This window comes from Parasteatoda tepidariorum, chromosome 6, assembly GCF_982258835.1.
Source record: "Parasteatoda tepidariorum strain Cologne lab strain chromosome 6, Ptep-v5.0, whole genome shotgun sequence".
Taxonomy (NCBI): Eukaryota; Metazoa; Arthropoda; class Arachnida; order Araneae; family Theridiidae; genus Parasteatoda; species Parasteatoda tepidariorum.
This window is the reverse complement of record NC_141760.1, coordinates 4,966,973-4,992,634: the sequence shown is the minus strand read 5'-3', so window position 1 is coordinate 4,992,634 and position 25,662 is coordinate 4,966,973. Positions and strand designations below refer to the sequence as shown.

Sequence of the window (25,662 nt, the reverse complement as noted above, 5' to 3'; positions counted from 1 at the left end):
TTTTAAGTAACGAAATCAGACACAAAAATGAGCTTTCTCTGAATAAACATTCTTTATTTTTCAACGAATTTGCATTTCTGACCCCCAAACCGTAGGGGGTAGTTGCAAGTCCATATAGTCCCCATGGTATGGTCAAGAAAGCATTCCAAAGTTTGGACCCCTTAATATTAATTTTATTATTTACGCATTCCGCTATAACTCGAGAACTTTATATGCAAGTTTGAAAATTTCTGCACAATATTATAAAATTCGTTTATGCAAAGATAATTCTATGAAAATTCTTTTCTTAATTTCAGTAAGTATTTATTATTTTTTTAATAAAAGTCGAAAAAAGCTTGAAATGTAAGGCATAAAATGTTTTACATCATTTTAAAAAATGTAAATTTGGATGGAACAATAAAAAATTTGAACAGAGATCGGTCGAATAGTTCTTGAGAAATAGAATTTCAAAGAAGTCAGTTACTTAAAATTCAATTTCTCAAGAACTATTAAAACCCATTTTGTTCCAATTTTGTATTTTGCCATATAAAATTACATTCCTTAAAAGTGATGTAAAATATTTATATCTTACAATTTAAATTTTTTTCGACCATTATAAAATTCAAAAGTAAGAAATAATAAGTAACCCTTTTATTCTGTGGCTGAAAGTTATTTTTTTCCTGGAGTAATCTTTGAGTAAAGGAATTTTATAATTAAGTGGAAAAAGTTTTCAATTCGCATATAAAGTTCTCTAGTTATAGTGAAATATTCAAAAAGTAAAATTAACATTAAGGAGTCCAAACTTTGAAGAGCTCTCCTGACCAAACTATGAGGCTCATATCTCATAGATTGCGGCTACCTCTTATATTTTTGGGGTCAGAATTTCTAATTCGTTGAAAGAAAAAGGTTATGTTTATACTAAGAAAGTAGATTTTTGTGTCTGATTTAGTAACTTAAAATATCCTCTGCAGTAATTAATTAACCTGTTTAAGGGCACCCCTTCGAACTTGAGTCTTAGAACGTAAAGATCCGATCATTAGATCAAAAGTTATTCAGGATAGTCCATTTTTTTGCTCATTGTACAACAGGTGCAGTTAGCAAAAATATGCTTCCCTGTAAACTCTGCCACTCACAATATGTAGAAAGTATTATGTTCTTAAAATTTTTTTTAACGTTTTGAAATATTTTACTAAACTATCTTTTGATATTTCTTTTATGAATAACTTGATTCATATTAATTCATGCAAGCAACTTGAAGAAATCTGTATTAAATAAAAACCAGAACGCAATCAACTAACAAGTTTAAAACAAGTAAACTAAAAGTGAGTGTTATCCTAAGAGTAATATAAAATGGTCGAAGATACAATATGGAGTTGCACCTTCGACCGAATTTTCTTACTTTAAAAATTTTACTATCCGAAGTATATGACGCACTTCGTTAAAAAAATCTTAATAATGGAAAAAAAGTATAACACATTTGAGACAAGATTTCAAAATTATTTTGGTTACTACTTTTTGCATTAGAAAATAAAATAAACAAAATCATCTAAAGTCTGACACTCGTCCCGACCCTTTATTTCTAAATTATCTTAATTTATGTTTTCCAGTACTATTTATTGTAGCAATTTTTGGGCTCAGAATGAGCTGTTTTATTGCAGTTTAATGATTTGAAAGCGAACTACCGGCTCAATTCTTGCTATCCAACTTTACATTTTAGAGTGAAATTGATTTATGATCATTAGTTTTCTTGCAACTGGCACAATGCGCCAAAAAATAGACAAACCTGAATAACTTTTGATGTAATGATCGGATATTCATGTTCTTGAACTCATTCTTCAATTTCATTTCAACATTTCAATTCATTTTGAACGCATTCAAATATCTGATAGTAGGGTCAGATATCTGATAGGGGGGACCACAAAATAGGAGAGTAGCCACAATTTGTGAAATAAGATCCCCATAGTTTGATCAGGAAAGTGATCCAAAAATTGGACCCTTTAATATTAATTTTAATTTGTGCGTATTTCATCATACCTTTTAGAATGTAAAGTTCCGTGAAGTTGGAAAAAAAATATATGTTTATTCGGAGAACGTATGTTTTTGTGTCTTGTTCTTGTTAAAACATCGTCTGCACTAATTGATTCACTCCCTCTAACTATTAAGAATCTGTTCTAGAACGTGAAGATCCAATCATTAGATCAAAAGTTATTCTTGGTGGTCCATTTTTTTTGGAACACTGTACATTCAGTTTTTAAAATGCAATGTTATTAGTTGTGTAGAATTCAGATGCATAGAAAATAGAAATAATTTCTATTAATGAATTACTCCTCTCAGAATTCGAAACGTTTATTATAAACATGTAATATTTTAAACTGCGCAATGTTTAATATTATAGAAAAAGGAAATAATTTTTGATATTCAGAAATCATTTTCAGAATTATAAACTTGTGAACTTGACACGTGGGATGATCAGCAGTCCAGAAAAATACAACTATGGTGCTGAGTTATATAATTTGTCAATTCAACAAATCTGAAAACTCAAAGCACGCTTCTTCTGCTTTTTTTTTGTATTTTTTTAGCACCTTACAACAGGAATTTAAGCCACAATAAGAGAAAAAGTGCCCAAAAATAACTAACTGATTGAATTATCTTGAATGGTAGAAACAAATTGCAATTGAGCAAGTTTAGAAGATACTTGTCATCTGAGTTATAATCAAAGTTGCAAGTGTATATTCTCACCTGTTCAATGATTATAAATAAAATTGAAGACAATATTCATTTAGACGATACTTTTTCACCAGAAATGATAAAGAGGATTAAGATGCAATCATAAGACTGGCTAACATTTACAAAAGGAAGCAAAATTGTGCTTCCAGAAACACTTTTAACTTTGTCGTCCTATAAGTTTTTAAATTTGCTGTAGGAAATTAATGAATAAAAAACAAGTTGAATAAATAAAAATATAACTTTAATAAGGACCTTTTTAGCACATTTTTGTGAAAATTAAGTAATCTTCAATAAAAACTCTTTTTAGATGTAAGTGGTTGATGCCTTATTTTACAGTATATCCTTGCATGTGATAATAACACTAATATCTATGTTAATATGCATTGAATTGGATCGCAGTACTTAAGATGTGTTTTTATTTTGAAATAATTTGGCATAAACCTACTGAAGTTATACATATCTTTTTTTATTTAAGTAAGATTATTAAGACACAAACAATGTTCATCGATAAAAACAATAGTAAAAATAATGAAGTACAATAAGTTTTAAAATTAATAATACAGCAAAGAAAGTTTAAGATAATTAAAACTATTCTAAAAATGTGAAGCGATTATTCATGCTTATACATATACAATGTCAAAGCTCTTTTAGTAAATGAAAAAGAACACACATACATAAATTTCCAGAAAATAATTTTTAAGTTAATAAAAAAATAGTCTGGGTATCGAATAGCAACTTCAATAATTTATAAATTAGGAAGATGAAAATCTAAATTTATATGCTGCCAAAAAGTGTTTGCTCTTGATTTCATTATTTTTTTATGTTTCATAAAAGTAGTTCTTCGTAGCTATTTCCTCACTCTTTTGGATGTACATGGGAAGAAACCAAAATCTGAAAAACAAATTAAGAAAGGTTCATTACAAAGCAGTATCAGTGAGCCAAAATTAAATATTATTCTAAATAGTAGCGTTGTTCTAATAATCATATTTTCCGGTATAAAAAAAAATCAACCACCAGGTCAACTTCAAATGTGCTTATATGGATGGTTTACAGAATGTAAACAATAACAAGCTTCCTATAACCGGAAGGAATTTAGAAAACTTCCGGTGTATCCCTCCGCTTATGTTACACTTCGGAGGCGATGTGTGAACAGGCTTAATATTCTAAGAAGTTTCATCAATTTAATTTGTGATTGAATTCACTGGTAATTTTACCATTCATAATAGTTTTCTGCAATTTACAAATTCTAAGCGGTTGTGAGTCAAAAACAAATTTAAGAAAATTAATATCAAAACATAAATAAAGGTTTGCCAAAGTGTTATCCCTTATTTGGCTATATTTGTACAAAATATCCCTGTTTGATATTCTTTGGGTTGTTCGACGTTTTCCGAATTCATTTGTTGTTTGTGTCGTTGAACTTTAAATTAAAATAACGCGTATTTTAAACACTATTAGTATAATAATAAAATTTAATGGCGAAGATTTTTCAAGTTTGATCGTAAAAACGACGAATTACCCCTAGCTCCATAAGTGTTAGCCTTTACTCAGTCAACCATCCATAGTTATAATTATATACGCATAGTTACTTGTTGTAATTTTAGCTAGGTAAGTTCATATAGGGACATACGTAATTTTTCTGAGGTACACATATGTCTCATGAATCTTACATTTGCTGCGTAGTATGATGCTATTATATTTCAGTGCAATATCACCAATGCACTGAGACAATAGCTAATGTTCATTTTTATTTATAAAAATGCTTTTAATAAAATTCTTATCTCATAGCTGTCAGTAAGGATAGGAAAAAATCCTGTAGATTTCATGATAATGTTGTCATATAATACTAAATATTTCACACATAGGGAATTTTAGGGATTTTTACAGTCATGAAAACAAAATAAAAAACTGCACTATCTTCAGGCTATTATTAACATTAATTATACTTGAAATGTTATGCATTATGTTTGCTCATAATTTTGAATAGTAATAGACATTTAATTCAGCAAAAATAGTAAAAATATTTTTTAATTAATTTAAAAAGTGAGTTCTGAATAAAACTAAACTAAATATGGGGGACGTAAATATCGACAATGTCAACCTTCATCTATGAAACAACTACTTCAACATAGAATCGAGTTAACATGCCTTTTAAATACTAATTTTCATAAATAAGGCTCACTTCATTATGTATTAGTAATACTTATTTAAATATTCAAGCAAGTAATAATTTGTACAAAAATTCCATTTCAAAAGGAATGTTTTAGGAAACTTACTCAATTTTTGGAAATTTCATAAAATGTACAAAAAGTAAAATGTAAAAAAAGGAAAAGTACAAAATGTAGGTGAATTTTTATTCGACCAGTAAACGAGGAGAAACAATCAAAATCTAGTAGAGGTAGCAGCTATTTTAATTCAGTATACTCTTAACTCCATACTGTATATAATTCCATTGAGTATAAGCTGCAATATGTATGTAAACACCATTTGCTGAGAGACGGAAATTCTGTAGCAGATATTTATATATTATTTTAACACTAGTGGTTTTAGTAATCTGGTAATTGAAACTTTAGTATATTGGCATTTCTGATGCACATTTTAGTTTATAAAATGCTTTTAGCAATATTTAATACGTTAGTGTGGGATTTTTTCCCTAGTGCCACTAGTACCATGATTTATACTTCAGTATAATATTGCCAATGATTCATCCAATAACTATTGAAAAGAATTTTGGATGCACAGCATTTTGAATTCTCATATTAATTATTTATACAAATGTGTTCAAATATACTTAATACATTCTAAAACAAGTACAAATAAAAATTTATTAAACTCTTGAAAAATTTGCATACGAAATAGCATAAGAAAAAGCATAAGCAATGGCAATACATATAACATATTAAAATAATTTTAATCTATATACAAATTAGAATCGGTTATAAATATTATATAAATATTGGAATCGGATATATATATATATATATATATATATATATATATATATATATATATATATATATCCGATATCTCTATCTTAACTACTTGGATGATGATTTCACTAGTTAAGTAAATTTAGTTTTTTTTTTCTTTAGTATTTTCAAATGTGTGTAATTTTTGAGTTGCTACATTATTTTTCTGAAAAATGAAATGTTTTTAACAGTTACGTAATCTGCTGAAAGTTTTTGGGGTAAAATTTTTATTAAATGGATTGCCTTAAAGAGGTCATATTTCTTTAAAATGTAAAACGAATTTCAGCTTACCTATGGAAATCACAATCTTAAGTTAATTGGGAGATTGAATTTCATTACCGATTCTAGTAGCTAGCTGATAATTGCTTCGCAAAAATCTTTGCCATTCCGCTGAAATTAAAATTTTTTCGAAATTTAAGCGGAAGTATTTTTCAGCACAGGACATTATGTTCTTATCTTGATGCTTATCAGCCAGTATAAATAGATCAAGCACATTTTCTAATGATAAAACAGTTTCTAGGAAAGATCTGCAAAATTTCTTCAAACCTTCTATTTGATACTTATCAGCGGCATAATACAATTTTGTTACATCTTCCCAATGCAGAGTTCCCAAGGGCTCAAAATGCAAAAATTTTATAAGTAAAGAGACAGTCTCACTTTCAATATCATCTATATGAACTGAGTTCGTATCATTTTCAATCATATTTCTTTCAAACATGGCGTTAAAGACAGGTGATTTGGAGCACAGCACAGCTTTGTGCACCACAAATTCTTTATTTGGCGTTCGAAGCGTCACGAAGCTGAATTCTTTTTGTTTAAAAAAGTTTATAAGTTCTTCAGAATCATGGAAACCAGCACTTGTGAACGTCTGAGTTTTTTGAGTTAAAAACTCTTTCGTTTCTTTAAACTCATAAGAGGGAGGAAAATGTAGCAGGTCGTTCGGTTTTAAATGCAAAAAAGTCTGTATTGGTCTATGTTGTAAGTCGTTTCCATCACTGTGAAGCAAACGAGAAATAATCAAAGTCTGCGAAGTGTCTTTGAATTGTTCTTCTTTCCAGAGATGAAAACCAACTGTCAATGATCCGTTGGGCAAATAAGTCCATTCTTGGTCATTCAATTCTTTAAAACTGATTAATTGGTCTACTCCGGCGTGAACTTGGCCTATTCCAAAATGGACTGGAACTTTCTCCAAAATTGTTATCCATCCCAAACTACTGAGTAAAGTGGTAGAAACTGTTACAGAACTTGTAACGGAATATATTTCTTTGACCAAATGAACAGATAAGAATCCATATTTTTGCTTAATTTCTATACGATACGTTGATTTTAGTGATTTAGTTTTGAAAGATGGACTACGAAGCAATAAATTCTTACCAGGCTTGCAGTTAAAATTCTCGATTCGCCAATATATAACTATTCCATTCATATTTTCGTATTTTTCTGATGTAGTTGCCATCGTCTTTAAATGAAAACAAAAAATGATGCTGAGAAACAATCAACTTTAAATGAATTGTTTGATAAAAGCATTCCGTTTAAGATAAGACAGAAGAATAACATTTTATTATCTTTGACAGTTGTAAGATACCGTTTATCTTTTTTTTTGTATGTTTCTTTTTCTTCCTATTAAACAATACACACAAACGCCTTCTTATAAGCCTAAAAATTACATTGTCACTTTCACAAGCTCAGTTTATAAGACCGAGTCACAGCTGTCAGTTTTAATAAGTGTTCTATGAATTAATTGAAATGCTCGAAAATTACCCACTCTAATAGTCCAGGGTCACCGATTGAAGAGTGAAGGACCCTGGAATCTCTTCACGTATTGAAGGAATGAAAGAAATCTTGTAATATCAAAGCTGGGATTCGAACAACTGTTCAGCCGGTTATGAGATTGACCTTCTTAGCTTCAGTACGTACCCAGCTGCATAAAATATTTTTCTAAAGGTGGGCCTAGTAAAGCGGATAGAATTCAGGCTTTTCAATCGTTTTAGGAAAAAAAAACAATCAATAAATGTGTTTTCTCACGCTTAACAGTTTGAATATCATCTTTTTTATAGTTAAGCGATTGTTTCGGTTGAATATGGTAAAGTAACAATTAAAAAATTACCATTTTACCATTTTTACCGAGAATATCATACAGTGCACCTTAAAAGAATAATTTGAACCATAACTTGTTTTTTAATTAATATCTTCCTTCCAAGGAACTTGACATTTCTTTCAAGCCTATTTTGATCCGGACGAGTATTTTTCAAAATAAGTAAAAAATAAAAATAATGTTTGTTACTATAATTACTATAGCATATTTAATTTTCTTTTTAGGAAACTAAATAGAATTAAATAATTAAGTTAGAATTCGTTCTTTAAATCCAACAGGATTTTCTTCGTTAGTTCCAGTCAGAATTTCGAAACAAGATAAAAAGGATTTTAATCGCTATAGTAAAAAAGCACATTTAAAAATTATAACATCTCTTATTCAATTTAAATTATTTTTCATGTCAATTTTAATGTTCCGCAAAAGAGCAAAAAGTGGGGCCTATTTTGAGCAAAACGTAATACAAAATTAAAATTTAAATTATTTCAATGGAAACGTTGCTATAAGACTAGCTGAAACTCACCAATTATTACTTCATCTACTGTTAAATTTTTTCCGACAACTTGCACAATATTAAATCTTTCATTTTTCTTTACGGGAAAATAGTCTTATAATGTCTACAACAAAAAAAACAACAACTTCTGATTGCATTTTATGCGTTCTTTGTCTTGATGTAAATCGGAAAGAATAACGCAGATATTTTCAACTGTTAACTCTTTCTTCAAGAGATACTTGATATCTTTTTTAAGAGAATCTGCCTAATATTTATCCGAAGCATAATATAACATGATAATATTTTCCCAAAGCAGATCATCCAGAGGCTCGAAGTGTAAGAAATTAACAAATGTGGTCATGATCTGGCTGACGATATCATCTCAGTTGCTCTATGTTTTCCATAAATCCTGTATCGAACACTGCACTGAATACAGGAGATTTTGCGCACCAAACAGCTTTGTGCACTAAATAGTCTCTGTTCGGAGTACTGCAAAACTGAATTCCGTTTCAGCAGATCTGCAGATCTGCCGCGTCTTTGTTATTGTTGTTATTTCTAATACCATTTACCATTCCAGCAAGGCTGGTATTTAAGACCGGAGAGGCATTTCTTGTTTTTCAGTGGCACCATCCATGGAAAAGAATACGACTTCAGCAGCACACACGTCACAAAACATTTATGCAACGGACCCATGGTTACAATTTGTTATGGAAACATAGAGGATCTTGCGACCCCGACAGATTTAGTTTACACCAACCGTGCACGTTTACTAACCGGGGAGTCTTTGGCAGGAGGGATTTGAAGTTACGATCTCACGAACATGAGTCCAACTTCCTACCAATCATGCTATCCTGGCCCCTAAATCAACTTTGGCGATAACTGCAACATCCAGAACTGAGATGGATCAGCTAATAGATCATTCGCCTACCAATGAGGTGAGTCGAATCCCAGTGATGGCTGGTTAATACGAATTCTTCCGCCTCCGGCTTGTACCAACCACAGTGCTTTCGTAAAATATCTTCAGTGGTAGACGAATCATTGGTTAGAGTCCCCTTACCATCAGCCTAACCGTGGGTGGTTAACGTGGCATTGCTCTCCATGTAACGCAAATGCGAGGTAGTTCCATCAAAAAGTCCTTCACGAAATCAAATTTCTCCCTATATTTGATCCTAAAGTTCCTTTGTCTTCTGAATTGGGTTAAGACTACGGAGTTGAACATTGATAGTTGTAAATCCAAAATTGGGTCTGCAGTTTAACAAATGTTATAAAATAAAATAGTTTCCGTGCCAAGGTATCAGACTTTTTTATTAATCCATTTTGAATTCATCAGAGTTTTTGCTGTCCACCCTTCTGTGTTTATTGAACTTATTGATAATGATCCATTGGGTAAACATTCTTTCTCATACACTTGTTCTAGATTGAATAATTTTTCACTTACTCTGCGACTTTAAATCTTATTTCAGAATCTTTAAAGGCGACAGTCTTTCCTGAACCAGTTAGTATGGACACTGAATAACTAATAGCTAAATCTTAGGAGTAAGACATTTTGGACAAACAGTCATTAATGTTGTATTTCCTCCGTGTAACTTCAATTTGCTATTTCGTATTTAGTTATTTAATTTCAAAATAGGTAAGAAATCTGTATCAGGTTCATGATTAAATTTTTCGATTTTCCTATTGACTGTGAATTCGTTAACAGGGTTTGAATAGTCCACTCTTTCAGAAAGTGTTGGAATCTCAACAAGAAATTTATAGCAACACAAAATTGTGACGTAAATTAATTTACTATAAACTAAATTTTACTTTACTTTCTACTATGGTATTATATATTATTTTATTAAATAAAATAAAAGAAGTTTATCTAAATTCAAGTAAGTGACAACAATTCATGATCATAATCGGTATATTTATCAACAAATTACTAAGTACAACGTTGAACTTAGATAAAAATTATTGAAGCGATTTGTTTCATTTAATTAGTAGTAGCTGGTTTTGAAATTCTTATGTTTTACACTCTAAAGGTACATTCAACTTCTATGATTGCAAGAAGATCCGGTTCAATCAATCCTGAATCATATTTTTAAAAAAAAGTGAATCCATAACCGGTTAGCATTTTGTATAATGGAACTCCTATGCTACATTATAACTATTATGTTACAGAATACGATTATTCATAATTTCATGAAAAATGTAAATGTTATGTAAGAAATTATGCGAATAGTTTCAAAAGCATTGATAACCTAAATTTAAAATTATATTTAAAAAAAAAAAAAAAAAAAAAAAAAAAAGAGACGAAATGGGCTGTATATTACAACCCCTAATAATGAGGATACAAAGAATGTTCACGAAAAGAGTTAAAATAACGTGAATAAAGCACAAATAAAGGCACAAAAATTAACTTACTATTGTTCCGATTTAACCTTCTTTTGCGTTAAAACAACTACTCAAATACTATAAATAAATAAATAAAAGTGTGTTAGACACAGAGGATTGTCCTCGTTTATAGAACCGAAACTATATTATGCTTGTTTTGGTACTTTTATATGAGCTACATTCACGTTGTTGTTCCATATTCATACACTGATTAAAAAAGTATTGTTGAAACTACCAGAATATGATTGAGTTCATCGTGATTTTGGCTCAATGGAACCTCCAAAAAGTTCTGTAATTTAATTCGAAGCGCTTTGGCTTTGTTTGGTTAACGATGAAGTATAGTTTTATAATATGCGATAAAACTTAGCGTATCTCGTAAAATACGGTAGTTTTATCATGATACTTAAGAGCATGAAAAAAAAAACATTTAAACGGTTGACTTTACTTTTCAGTTTTGTATTTTTTACTAAATGTGTGGTGATAAGAATTATAATTTTGAAAACCAAAGAATTATAATTTTTGTCGGGAAACGTTACCATATGAACGAAATAATTACCACATGAATGGTTTAAATTATTTTGGTTAGTATTAATTATTAAGTATTTTACAAATAATTATTATATAATTATTATATATATAATACTAATTAATAAATATTATTAATAATCGTTAATAATTTCAGTTTTATCATTCTGATTTAATTTTTTACTTTTTGCCACAAATGTCATTACTATATAATAAGTAATTTTACTAGAATTTCTTTTCTTCGTGTAAGTAACACAAAAGTATATACCTTATCCTCATTTGATCAAACGTTTGGGAAAAACGTTGAGACTTAAAGTTCGGATTTAAATACATTTATATTTCTGTCTGAAAATTCTGTAAAAAATTTTACACTTCAAGAAAGTTCTATAGAATGACTTTTATAGATACTTTTTTAATGATTTGTTGTTAATTTACAGGAAAAATAAATAAAACTCGTGGATAATTTTCTCACTATTTTTAGCTTCTTTTACGTCCAGTTCTCTCAAAACATTCAACAACAGTAACTCCGTAATCGGCACAAAGAGAAAATACATTTTTTCTCCAAACGTAAATTGAAGGGCTTGATTAAAATGACAAGCCACATTTTCAAGACTATCATAAGAGCCATTCAACAGGGTCATTACATGGTGGAAAAAAGCACCACAATTTTCATGTAATCAATAAGATAATTTTTCGGAGTAGATTGCGGTTAATTAGATCTGAAAACTTGCAAAATAACTATCTGGAGACAATACCAAGAAAATGCTCACTATAAAAATGTCACCTTCGAAAAGTGTGTGTATGATCACTTTATTGCATCAAGTCCTCAATTTCTTTGAAAAATAATCCAGTTTCTTGAACAATTATCAAAATCATATAATTTTAAAAATTTATATTTTTGTCAAAATGAAATCCACAACTATAAAAGTTAAAATGTGATGCTTTGAGAGATGAACAGAATATATCTTTCGTTAACATTACTGGAGTAAATTCAATATGAATAAGTTTTGATTTGCAGGAAAATTTCTCAATAATACAGATTTCAATCAACTCTTATTTAGTTAAGGAGTGCGTTCTAAATTTTTATATGTTCCTACAGTATAGATAAAAATAAACTATAAGGGAATACATCAATAGCGTTACATTAAATAAAAATGATTTAAAATTAGAAAACTGTTAGTTCAAATACAAATGAAAGTTTAAATGAAAAATACCTAGATAAAAATATTATTAAAAGAATCATTAAAAAACTTACTTAAATGAAGTTTAATGAATTATTTCTATATGTTATGAGCTAATTTGCATAAAACTTCTGCAGCTAACTCTGTGTAACTCAAAAGAAAATCTTTCCATTTTTTAGAGGGTAAAATTTGTTTAGAATGTTTGCAAAAATAATCTCCAGCGCAGCTCATGAGATCCTTATCCTGATGCATATTAGCTAGAACAAAAGAGTCACAAATATTTTCAGTTGTTAATTCATTTTTCATGCATAAAACACAAGCTTTTCTCAATGGTTTCATGTCATATTTATCAGCAGCATAGTACAACTTCATAGCCGCTTCCCAACTCAAATCACCAAGCGGCTCAAAATGCAAAAAATTTATAAGTGACGTCATTGTTTGACTTTCAACGTCATCGATATCAACTACATTCAAATCGTTTTCTTTCATTTTCCGCTCAAACATGGCTTTGAAAACTGGAGATCTGGCACACAATACTGCTTTATGCACAGAAAATTCCTTTGTCGATGTTCTAAGAGTAACAAAGGAAAACTTTTTCTCCTTGAACATTCTTAGAAGATTTTCCTCGGTATTTAATTCTTGATTAGAAGTCGATGGTGGTAGCTGAGTTGGTGACTTTGTAGTTTCTACGACGTGAAATTTGTAGGAAAGAGGAAAAGTTAAGAAATCACTTGGTTTTAGTGATGTAAACATTTCGATTGGTCTGTCTATTCTTTGTTCTAATTCGGATTCACTTCTTAAACGTGTTGTAATTAAGTACTGGTATGCCTTCTTGTTTGTATTGTTGTTCCATAAACGGAAACTTACGGTTAAAGTCCCATTTGGCAGATAAAACCATTCATCTTCTTTTAAGTTTTTCACATTAATCAATTTATCTACTCCCCAAACATCTGAATTACCGCCAAATTTAACTTTTGCACTATCTAGAACCGAAAACCAACCACTTCCTGTAAGTATTGCAACTGAATAAAACAAACTCAAGTATTTTTCGTGTTCTTCTTTGGATATGAATGCCACTAGAAAATCACCACGTTTTTTAACTATAATTTTCCAATTCGTTTTCAGTGGTTTAATATTACATTCTGGACTTATCAAACAAAGACTATCATTTGGCAATGGGTTAAAATTCTCGATTCGCCAAAAAATTGAAAATCCACACAATAATTCCTCATCTTGTTTCGGAATGAAATTCATATTTATCAAATGGAATTGAACGTATGTCTAAATAAAAGAAAATAAATGTAGGGGAAAAACACACCGTTAAAGTTATCCAAACATTTTCCTATCATTTTTATCAGTCATAAAAAAATGATAAGAAATTTGTAATCACACATATTGCGTGTCAGCAAAATTCGATAGGTCAGCATTAAGCAGACCTATCGCATTTGCCAATAGCAAAAATGAGTGTCATAAATATTTAAAACTTGCATTAACGTTTAGCTTTTATTTTTTCTAAAGATGTTTTTATGTGACGGCGAGCTAATAAATCTAATTTCTGTAGTTATTTCAAATAAACAAAATTTTATTCAATTCATTATTATATTTTTATTCACCATACTTTCATGCAATAATAACAACTTGTGCTTTTCTGTGACATTTCATTCACCTTTTGGAAATATACCAGAAACTTGGCTCACTTGTACAAGGATATGATCAAATGCTATTCAAATTTCTATCAATTTTTCATCAAAATAAATAACGTCTCTAAGTTCAATTTTAAGAAAATATTGCAATTTGTGAAGTGCCTATCACAAATCTGAAAAGTGACTACAAAACAAACTATTTAGCTAATAGAAATATAGTTTCCATGGTTCATATCACTGAAATGATTCACTAAAGTTTCCTTTGCTTTATTATAATTTTGATCAATTTTCACCAAAAACAAAAACTGTTTTATTTTAACATTTTCAAAAGGAACAACAATCTAGGTTCAAAGTGCTAAGCACCATTTTAAAGATTCACACAAAAAAAATCTAATTAGTTCACATAAATATTGGTTCCATTGTTCAAAAATTTTGATAAGAATATCAAATGTGTATCTTATATCATAACAATTTCGTTTTAAATTTTTTATCAAAATAAAGCTTTTTTTTAAATTAAATTTTAGAAAAAATTTGCAATAGTTTTGATAAATTACATACCTTAAAATAAAAAATACTTTGATTAGTAATTAAGTGCCACTGCCCGGTATACATTTGCCAGGAATACCCTACATCAATGTTTTTATAAGGTCGAGTACCACTGCCCAGTATGCATTTAACTGGTCCTCCGAACACTGATGTTTCTCCTCATCTATCCTCAGCAGATACTAAAATGTCGAATAAATACAATAATATCAACGAATTAATTAATATCAAATCGGATATAACAAATATTTCAGACATTCACCAAAGCGATTGCTGACATTCACCGGTAAAAGACGACATTCTTTTGATTTCGGTCATTCGCGGTAAAAATATACAACGAAACTATTATTCATGCATAAATGGTTCAGCCCCTGCAGAGCTCCGATTTCCGTTTTATTTTTATGGTTAAGAAACTATGTGTTGAGAAACTCTGAGCTATTTGACTTTACTAGTTTGACTTTAAAATTTAACCGTAACTGCGGTGTACCCAGAGTTTCATAAGTAAAGCAGATGTAGAATGATCGCCTCCGAGTTATTAAGTTGAGATCCGAGTTGAAATCTGCTGCTCTTTTTCAAAATATTAATGGGTCGTCTAATCTTGTTTTTTTTTTCTTTCTTGTTTTTTTTAACGTTTCTTGTATGAATATTAAATGTTTTCAAAAAATGGATAGGAGTTAATTCCTTCAATGACAGACCTTTGTTTTTACTAATGACATCTTTCATTTCAAGAGTAACGACTTTTTAAATCGAAAGAAGAGAATTCTGTCTACCCCTGGATATATAGCAACTTTAAATATTACCTTACCTGAAATACAGGTAAGGCAATTTTACCTTTAATTAAGAAGTGAAATAAAAAGTATATATATTATTAAAAATATTGATTTTTATTCTATACTATGCTAGTCATAAATGTTTACAATACCGCATAGCAGGGCTCGAAAAACTGCTCGTCCGCCCGTCCTCGGCGGTCAAAAATTCCCCACGGACTACGAATTTTTCGAATCCGACGTCCGCGCGGACGGCCATTTTCCCGTTTATGTTCGTGATACATTTTTAATTTTTGTTATCTTACAAGAATCTAGAGCCTCACTTCTAAAATGACCCTTTAATCTTGAAATACAGCAACATACTGCGTATGGTGGAATTGATGTTTTCTCTGTCTGGGAGTACAGCAGCGGTTTAAAGGGGCTTTTCAGCAATGAACTTACAAAAAAACACATTACATACTGGTCTTAAACGAGAAGCTTTAAACGCAATTATGAACATCTACCTAAATGGAAAACTCCTTTCAGATTTCTGTGCAGAAACCTCTGTAAATCATTGGCTTGATTGTGGAACTGGCAAACGTCATATTTGATTCATTTAAAAAAAACGCAGTACCCTCAGATAAATTGACATTCCAGATAACTTGACCTTTGTCATTTAAATTATTTCATAAAAGAAATACTAGGTTACTATTAGTAACCTAGTATTTCTTTTATTACTGTATAATGTAATCCTAGTAACTACTAATTCATTGTGCACTTTATATAAATGTTTGTAATAAATATGAGAAAATTATATTTTTATTTATTTAGAAGCGACGGGTTAGTCTCTAAGGAGGACGGGTACATTGTTGGACAAGCCGTCCTCGGGGACGGGTAAAATTTCTGAGTTATTTCGAGCCCTGCTCATAGATATGTATTCACGTTTTTTTAACCGTACCAGTTACAAACGATTTCAAAACCGTTAAGTTATAAAAGTGTTCCTAACCATAAACTTTATGATTAACCGGATGTACAAATTGCTACCGGTGATTTTACCGTAATTTCAGAATGAAAATTGTGACAGTTCATAGAGAGGTATTGCGACAACTTTGGAACTTGCGCAGATTTATATTTCGCTATGCAATAATTTGATAGTGTATCTTGGCTCATTGTCAATTCCTTAAATTGTGATTTAACTGTTAAAATCAGTTTTGTAGTACAAATAAATTTAAACAGATGAGCAAACATTTTTTAGCAATATTCAAGATTATTCAAAGTTGTGTATTATGTAATTCACTCTTAAGTATATAAATTCTTCAAAATTCTTTTCGGATATAAAATTCTGAAAGATAATAATGAAAAACTAAAAAAATTTTTAAGATAGTAGTAATATAATTAACATAAACTTTTCGTTCGCGATACAACTTCTTATAATATAAAAACAATATTAACCTTACGAAATTTTATATCTTTATTTAAAACTTTAAACGGTAAAGCAAATGATTTCCCTGTTGATCTTTAATCAGAAATCTTAAAAGTATTGAGATTGCAGATTCTCAGGCCATTATTATTACATTAATTATTAATAATTATAAATTTCTGATCTTGAGAGTGCTTCTTGAAGCACGTGTTTGTCGCTTTAGTGACAGAAAAATAAAAAAATTGAGGGAGCACATCGCAATATGGTGTCTAAATCCCTTACAAAATCCTTTACAAATATTGTGCCGAACAAAATTAACCATATATTAAACGCAAACTTATCTTTATAATTATTTTCAACCTAGTTACGAGAATAAGACGATCATCGAATCTCTATCGTGAACAGATGAAAACAAATTGAAATTTTTCTTATTAGTTTCAGAGATGAATCTCATGATTTAATCAATGCCGAGACACCTTTGAGAGAGTCAAGTGAAGTAAAAGAGACTGCTGATAGAGAGGTAATTTCAAGCTTTTTTTTTTTTTTTATCTTCCTCTTATCCAGATTTGAAGAAGTGTATGGTGTTATACAGATTGCTTATTTAAATGCAATTTTATAGCGTACGAAATAACTTTAGATTATATCTACTTATTTTTAAATGGTGTAAGGGGAGGAAAATTAATATGATGATAAAGCTTAGATAAACACAATTATTATAAATGATTTTACTTCTTATAAAAAAGGATTTTTTGAAAAAAATTATCAAAACTATATATACAAAAGTAAATTTCAAAATTTCATTATTTGTCTCTGAGTTCAAAAGTTTCAAAGTGAATAAATACAAAATGAATACCAAGAATCAAGCTAATAAGATATATTTCTATATAAAAGCTATTTTTTTGCATTTAAATTCATTGTTGCCATCATCTATGCCTTTCTTCCTTAATGTCCTTATGTTCCGAAAAAATACTTAATTTAGCATGATATTTAGAAAACATCATTAAAAATAAAAATTGTACTGTAATTTATATTCTTTAACCAGTATAGAGTAAAAAATTAATTTTTAGCATGAAGGATTGGCTTTATTTCTCATAAAAGTACGAACCTCAGCTCACTTAACGTAAAACCATGAAATTTATCATTAGAATATTTTGCATTCGACTTACAGGAAGAAAAAAATATGAAAAACCCTATCTTGAACAGCATGATTTTAAGATGAGTCTCATGATTTTATTGATGGTGATCCATCTTTGAGAGAGCCAAAAGATAGAGAATACTGATTTGGATATAGAGAGATAATATAAAAATCTTTTTGTTTTCATCTTCAGATATTAATTTAATTTGCATTCTAAAATTTAGGTAAAATAATCGGCAGTAGTCTGTTTATCTAATTAACGGTAAAGAACCCTTTTTACCTTTACGGTTTTGGAACTATATAAACTTGAATACAAAACTATGAGGTTTTTTAACAATTTGCCATTTGCATGTTTTTAAAACCGTAAAAAAGAAATTTAAGGCTTTTCGTTAGGTAATGAGCATTGGAGTTAGGTTGCGTTTTATCAAGTGAAAAGTTGAATGTGAATTAATTAGATTATCAGGTTGTTTCACCCATCGTAAGATATGAGAAACACTAGACTTTTTGTGTTCAGCAGGTTTATGGTGTTGCCCTCTAAGGGTTGCCATCTTATTACGTTGAACAGCATGAGGGAATCGTATGCTTCAATGCCCGTCGGTATTGCAGCCTGCATTCGCACTAGAGGTGACCCTAGAGGGTACTAAAATACCCATTTATGTGTATTTTTTCTACCATAAGTGATAATTAAGCTTTAATCACTTAAGTACATAAGCGTCGTACTTACCAGAGTTGGCCGTTGATTACAGTAATCGATTACAACTGTAATTAATTACGGATAATTACAGCTATGTAATCAATTACTTGTAATCACGATTACAAGTAATCAATTACTTGTAATCGTGATTACAACTTTCAAAAAATTTTGATTACAGCTGTAATCATGATTACAATTTTGATTACAGTAATCAATTACTTGTAATCACGATTACAAGTAATCAATTACTTGTAATCGTGATTACAACTTTAAAAAATTTTTGATTACAGCTGTAATCATGATTACAATTTTGATTACAGTAATCAATTACTTGTAATCATGATTACAAGTAATTGCGATTACAAGTAATCACAACAAAAACGATTACAAGTAATTATGATTATAAGTAATCGAAATATATGATTACATGTAATCATGATTACATGTAATTTGATTACATGTAATTGTGATTACTTGTAATCAAACTAAACGATTACAAGTTATTACGATTGTATACTATAGTCAAATTTTTTATGTAAGTATTCATGTGTTTACATATTTTTATGTATATAGAATGTACGCACGAATGAACGTACAATTTGCGATTCCTATACATACAACGTATGCACAAACGTTGTTTGTACGTACAATATTCATAATTATATTGTAATATACTTAATGCAATGCGCATATGCTTAGTACATATAATTATGCATTTATGATACATGTACGCATGTATGTTAGTTTGTACAAAAAGGCAATGTTTTGCATCTTTGTATACATAGACAATGCATGTATGAACGAATATGAAAATAATGTTTATGCGTGTGCATGCTTTTATGTACTTAAGTGCATATATTGTATAAATTTACGATAATAGCACGTATATACGATGTACGTTTGTATATAAAATTGTACGTATTTGCGTACAATATGTAAGAATGTTATTTAAAGGTACAATATATGCACATAGTTGCGTAAATAAAATGCGTACATGTATACATGCATATTTATATGTACATCGACATATGTGCACGCAAAGTATGTACTTATGTACAACTTACGTATGTACTTGTATAACTACATACTTTGTTAATACTTATGCGCATGTAATGCATGGATGTACAAAAAAATAGTTATATGCACAATGTATGCATGTGCATACAACGTATACATGTACATAATTACAAGTAATGTACAAATGCATGCGTACATTTAAATATATGTAATTACAATATACACATACATTGTGCATACATTAAAAAAATTTATATGAGTAAAGTTATTAAAATTTGTTTTAAAATTTATTCTAAGGCATATGAAACTCGACCTCATATTTTTTTAGAAAGCAAACGATAATTTTATTTGGAATTTCTAAATATTAATTCCACACATAAAATTTACCGCTTTTCTTACCATTTAAGAAATTTCTATGAATCATGCATTATGTTATATAAAAAATAAATCTGTATTGTCAAACATTTCATGAAAATACCTGAAAATAATTTTTTATTCAGAGAATTTCAAAATGAGATTAAAGAACAATTAAAGCTGAAAACTAAATTGAAATATCGTTTGATTCTGTCATTTAACTTGCTTGAGTCATTAAAAGTTAACTTACATGCATTTTATTTATTGCATTGTACACATATTTAGACATAAATGTAATGTACATATGTATGCGTGTAATGTATGTACGCATGTACAATTTATGTACATACATTCATGTATTGTACGTGCATATATAGTACATATGGATATGCATACATGGAACATACGTGTATTGTACATGTGTGGATAAATTCATTGGACATATATACATTGCACCATATGCATAGATAGCGATAGCATGCATGTACACATGTAAAATTTGTACGAAAGAGTTATGCCCAATATATTTATGCACATATGTACTGTACATGTACACACATATGTACTTTATATGAACATTATATGTTCATTTCATCATATGTACATTATATGAATATACATCTGTACTCTATATGTATATACATCTGTACGCTATATGTATATACATCTGTACAATATATGCATCTCAAATGTGTGTATGTACGTACGTTATGCATGTCGAAAGCATGCATGAATATATGTGAAATATAAATACACCCAATGTACGTACAATCGTACACAAATGTATTATGCATATTTGGATACTTACATTGAGCATGAACATATTATGTACATGTACATAAATACACTGGACATGCATATCATGTACATGTATACATACATATATTGTACATCCTACAGATATACCTATATTGTACATGCATACATATATTGTACTGTTCATAAATAAATTGCACATACATGCATGGGACATACATTGTACAGACAATGTATGTATGTTCGTACAAACACAAGTACTTGTATATACATGCGTACATGGACATAGATATTCATTTTACATACACAAATATTTGCATAAAATGCATATATTCATTGTGTATAAATATACATGTTTACATTGTTTGCACATACATACGTAATTATCTAAATATATACGTACATATATTTTATACCTACAATATAAGAGTATGTACATGTGTGTGAAACTAAAATGTCTGAACATATGCACTAGATAAAATCATATGTACATACATTTTAGTTACGTTCATTTGTACGTATACAAATACGTACAAAATGCATTACATGTTAATACGTGCAAAATGTATCATTATAAAATACATTCTACTATCTACTGTAAAATATAATCATTTATAGGAATACAATAGTCTTGTAATCGTGTAATTAGATTACATGTAATCATAATTACATGTAATCAAATTACATGTAATCAAATTACAAGTAATCAAATTACATGTAATCATATATTTTGATTACTTGTAATCATAATTACTCGTAATCGTTTTTGTTGTGATTACTTGTAATCGCAATTACTTGGAATCATGATTACAAGTAATTGATTACTGTAATCAAAATTGTAATCATGATTACATCTGTAATCAAAATTTTTTGAAAATTGTAATCATGATTACAAGTAATTGATTACTGTAATCGATTATGTAATCATGATTACAGCTGTAATCAAACTTTGTAATCACGATTACAAGTAATTGATTACTGTAATCAATATTGTAATCATGATTACAGCTGTAATCAAAATTTTTGAAAATTGTAATCATGATTACAAGTAATTGATTACTGTAATCAAAAAATGTAATCGATTACATTTTTGGCCAACTCTGGTACTTACGTAAGTAGAATTTTGTTTCCTTCTGACAACTCTTTCTAGATGCTCTACTGTTTATGGTAGTGAGTACATTTTGCATTGCTTCGTTGTTAAGTTGCTTAGAATATATATTTGAATTCTTTTTACAATTCAATATTTGTATTCCAGCTTATAAAACCACAATGAGTCAAATTTAATTTCTATAATTTATACTTTGTTTGAACTGTTATCTACTATTGCGAACTTCAATTTATCATACTCGCAAAGACTGGCAAATGAAAATTACTATGAATGCACATTAATAACGATATTATCATATTCTTAATATCTATTATAAGGAGTCGTGGTGGCTCAGGGTATAGAGCGCTTGTCAACCAATGAGATGAACCGGGTTCAAATACCAACGATGGTGGGTCGATACGAATTTCACACTTGCACCAGCCACAGTGCTGCTAACGAAAAATATATCCTCAGTGGTAGACGGATCATAAGTTAGAGTCCACTTGCCGTTAGTCTAACCGTGTAAGGTATTCCTCTCTAAGTATCGCAAATATGGGTTAGTTTCATAAAAAAATCCACCATGTAGGCAAATCTCTTCCAATATTTGATTCACGAGCTCTCTCGTCATCTGTATTGGGTTCAAAATTACAAGGTTAAGGAGTTGGACAGTGGTAGACGTAAACTCAGAAAATTAGGTCAGCTGTTCAACAACGGTTATAAAATAAAACATCTATTATAATTATCGAACTATTCCTTATATGACTGTTTCACATTTGGACGAGCGCTGCTTTCTATGAGCGAGTGGAAAAATATTGGAGATGTCCAGTGGTCAAACGATTGACTATTGATATATAGAGTTAAAATACATCTTGAAGTTTAGTAACGATTCTATTAGATATCGTTCAGTGTGGATACTTTCTTTCCATAGTAAATAGATTTTGCACAACGTGACGGGTTTTCAAACGCTATTTAAGTTTCAAAGCGCATGCTCGAAAATTTCTTTATAAATCTTTTTACAGGCTAAAAATAATATTATCCTTACAGTTAGCGTATGACAAACGCTGGGCAAAATTTTCTAGTATCAATACGTTGTTTCAATAGTATCTGAGGTATTAAAAGAATTTTAGAAAATTTTACGATGCTGACTATCGTTATTTTCTTTCGATGGCATATCCCTAAAAAGACATAGGAAGCTGAAAAGAAACCAAACAAAAATAGACAGAATTGCTCCTCTAATGTTTAGAAATATACCTTGGTAAAATTTTCGATTTAAAATTTTGGTTTTACTTACTTTTAAATCTATTTGAGGCATCCCTTCTGCAAACCATTCTAGAACATTCGTTGCTAATTCAGAATAAGCGAGCGAAAATTTTTTCCATTTCTCTGACTGCAAAATTGAAGTAGAGTTTTTGCAAAAAAAGGTTTGAATATACGTCATCAGTTGTAGATTTTTATGTGTGTCAGCAAGACTTATAGCATCACAAACATTTTCAACAGTTATTTCTTTTTTGAGAAGAGAAACACAAAATCTTCTCAATCTTCCGATCTGATATTTATCAGCGACATAAAACAACTTAGCAAGAGTGTTCCAATTAATATCTTCCAAAGTTTTGTAATGCAAAAATTTCAAAACTAACGCCATAGTATCACCATCTATATCACTGATATCAATTAAATTGCAATCGCCATTGTTAGTGATTTCAAGCATATTCTTTAACACTGGAGAGTCGGTACTGAGAACAGCTTTAAGCACGAAAAACTCTTTGTTCTCAGTTCGGATAGTGACAAAACCCAGTTTTTTCCTTCTCAATAATTTTAACACGTCTTCTTCACTACATTCATACATTTCAGAAAATTTTGATTTTAAACATTCTTTTGATTTTAGAGCATTTAGAGATTTCAATGTTTTGTCAGATTGGAATTTAAAAGATGGTAAAAAATAAAGCATGACTTCGTGTGTCAAACATGAAAAAGCTTCTGTTGGTTGATGGCTCAATTTGCCTTTGTTATCCATCTGGGATGTTATCAGCCATTGAGAATTCTCGGCAGTAAATCTAGCGGACCATACATGAAAACTTATTGTTAGAGAATTATTGGGCAGATAAAATGACTCTTGTTTCGCCAAGTTTTCTAAACTGATCAGCTCATGTACTCCCCAACCAGTACGAAATGCTTCATACGTCACCTCAGTATTTTTCATAATATCAATCCACCCAGAGTCTGCAAGCAATGATACGGAAATAATGACTCTGGTACTCATATGAGAGGCCTCCTTATAAAGATAGGCGGCCAAAAATTCATTTTTCTGTTTAATTTCTAATTGCCACTTACCTTCCATTCTCTTCAATTTGAAACTAGGACTTGAAAGCGAGAGATCTGTTTTAGAATGGACGTTTTCAATTCGCCAAAAGATGTCAAAACCACGGGTTTTGCTTTCGATAGAAGCCATAATTGTGAACAGAAGTGAGTCAAAACAATCACTGATGAACCCGCTTTTGTTAAAAAAAAAAGAAAAGGTAATAAATAAAGTTTTTGATGTCGAAATTATTGGGTGCCGCCTTGTTATCATTTTATGTGTAAGATAATGTTTCAATTTATCTTATCTCACAAAATGTTTAAGGTAATTTCCCGTCTTGTTAGGGTAATTTCCCGTCTCGACAATTTGACAGTTGTTATTCTGAATTGTTTAAGCATGAATAAAACCATCTCTTTGCACCACAATTCGGAACAACGATATTTTAATGCATTCATAAAAAAATATTTTTTAATTTTTTATTAATTTACTGGAGTCATTTTCTGGACTTATGGGGGAATTGTCTTTAACTTATTACAAAGCAATAACTTGCAAATAATATCCATTGATAGCCTTAATTTGTATTTGTAATAGCATTGATCTTAAACCTTAATTTGGCCTAAATTAGATAGAAATCCCGTTTACTTTAAAAACTAATTACGCTAGAAAAAAATACGAAATAATAAAAACGTTTTTATTTGTCCATGTCAACAATATGAACCATAATGATTCAAGCTAAGAATCGTGAGCTGTAGCCCACTAACTTGAAACCCGACCAGCCTGTCTAGAGAGTAAACAGATAATATTGTCATTATAATATCACGACGTTGGTCATGAAATTGCGAAGCCTCTATATTTCCACGACCCGTTCTGGCCCACAATGGTCTGTTGTGGGAATGCTTTACTTTTAATCAGCAATTTAAATTATATAAAAAAAATTCTCTAGAGAAATACTTTTCATTCCTAAGTTCTTTTTATGATCACATAGTTTTGGTTAATTTCAAATTAACCAAAACTCAAGTCAAAATCTGCTCAAGTCAAAATCTTGCGAGTATTTTCAAATTTTTACTTTTCGTAACCTTTCAATATGTGATTCTTAAACGAATTTTGACTTTTCATTATGTTTCTTTACCTGGTTTATGTCTAATATATTATCTTAAATTCATTGTTATGCACGAGTGATAAAAATCTTATTAATTAACGATACTTTGTCAAGATATTTAATTCAAATTTCACGAGATTATTTTATTAAAAGATATTTAAAGGACATCTCGAAATAAAAGTAAAGATTTCTGTCACTCTTTTCTTAGAAAAAGTATTGGTACTAGGTTAAAGGCTTAACCCTCTAATCTACTATTGAAGTACAAGTAAAAATCATTTTTTAAAAGTAACGAAATGCAAGTAAAAGTACGCAATTTTTGTTTATCATTTCGTTACTTAAAATAAAGTACTTATCTTGTACAAGTAGTAAATCAATTAGGATATTAATTAAAATTGGTCTTTTCCTTTTTATGGGGCATTTTAAATTTCCAGGAAAGAATTCAATTAAATCGAAGCAGTGAGATTTGAAAGTGAAAAGTGTTGTCAAAAAGTCGACAAAGTATCGGTTCTATTTAGTTTTAATTAATTTCTTATCAT

The 25,662-nt window shown here is 29.7% G+C and overlaps 1 protein-coding gene across 4 annotated transcripts; it reads right to left on the bottom strand.

The window, feature by feature from the left end:
- Positions 1-3,151: 3,151 nt before the first annotated feature.
- Positions 3,152-24,274, bottom strand: LOC107438406 (TD and POZ domain-containing protein 2). Of its 4 annotated transcripts, XM_087165337.1 has the most exons (3): positions 24,063-24,274; positions 23,023-23,951; positions 3,152-3,597 (listed from the first exon to the last, which is right to left on the bottom strand). In XM_087165337.1, the coding sequence occupies exons 1-3, from the start codon at positions 24,178-24,180 to the stop codon at positions 3,562-3,564; spliced, it is 1,083 nt and encodes a 360-aa protein (XP_087021463.1). In that variant the 5' UTR covers positions 24,181-24,274; the 3' UTR covers positions 3,152-3,561. The 4 variants fall into 4 exon arrangements, with proteins under 4 accessions (XP_087021463.1, XP_087021460.1, XP_087021461.1 ...); XM_087165334.1 differs by having other exon boundaries at positions 23,023-24,270; XM_087165335.1 differs by lacking the exons at positions 23,023-23,951; positions 24,063-24,274 and adding an exon at positions 12,411-13,670.
- Between the last annotated feature and the right edge of the window lie 1,388 nt (positions 24,275-25,662).

Coding starts and splice junctions, on each gene's coding strand:
- LOC107438406 (XM_087165334.1), bottom strand. CDS start 24,180: ATGGCTTCTATCGAAAGCAAAACCCGTGGTTTTGACATCTTTTGGCGA. Junction 3,598..23,022: donor TGCCTCAAATAGATTTAAAA/GTAAGTAAAACC, acceptor TTTGTTTTTCAG/ATTTTGGTTTCTTCCCATGT.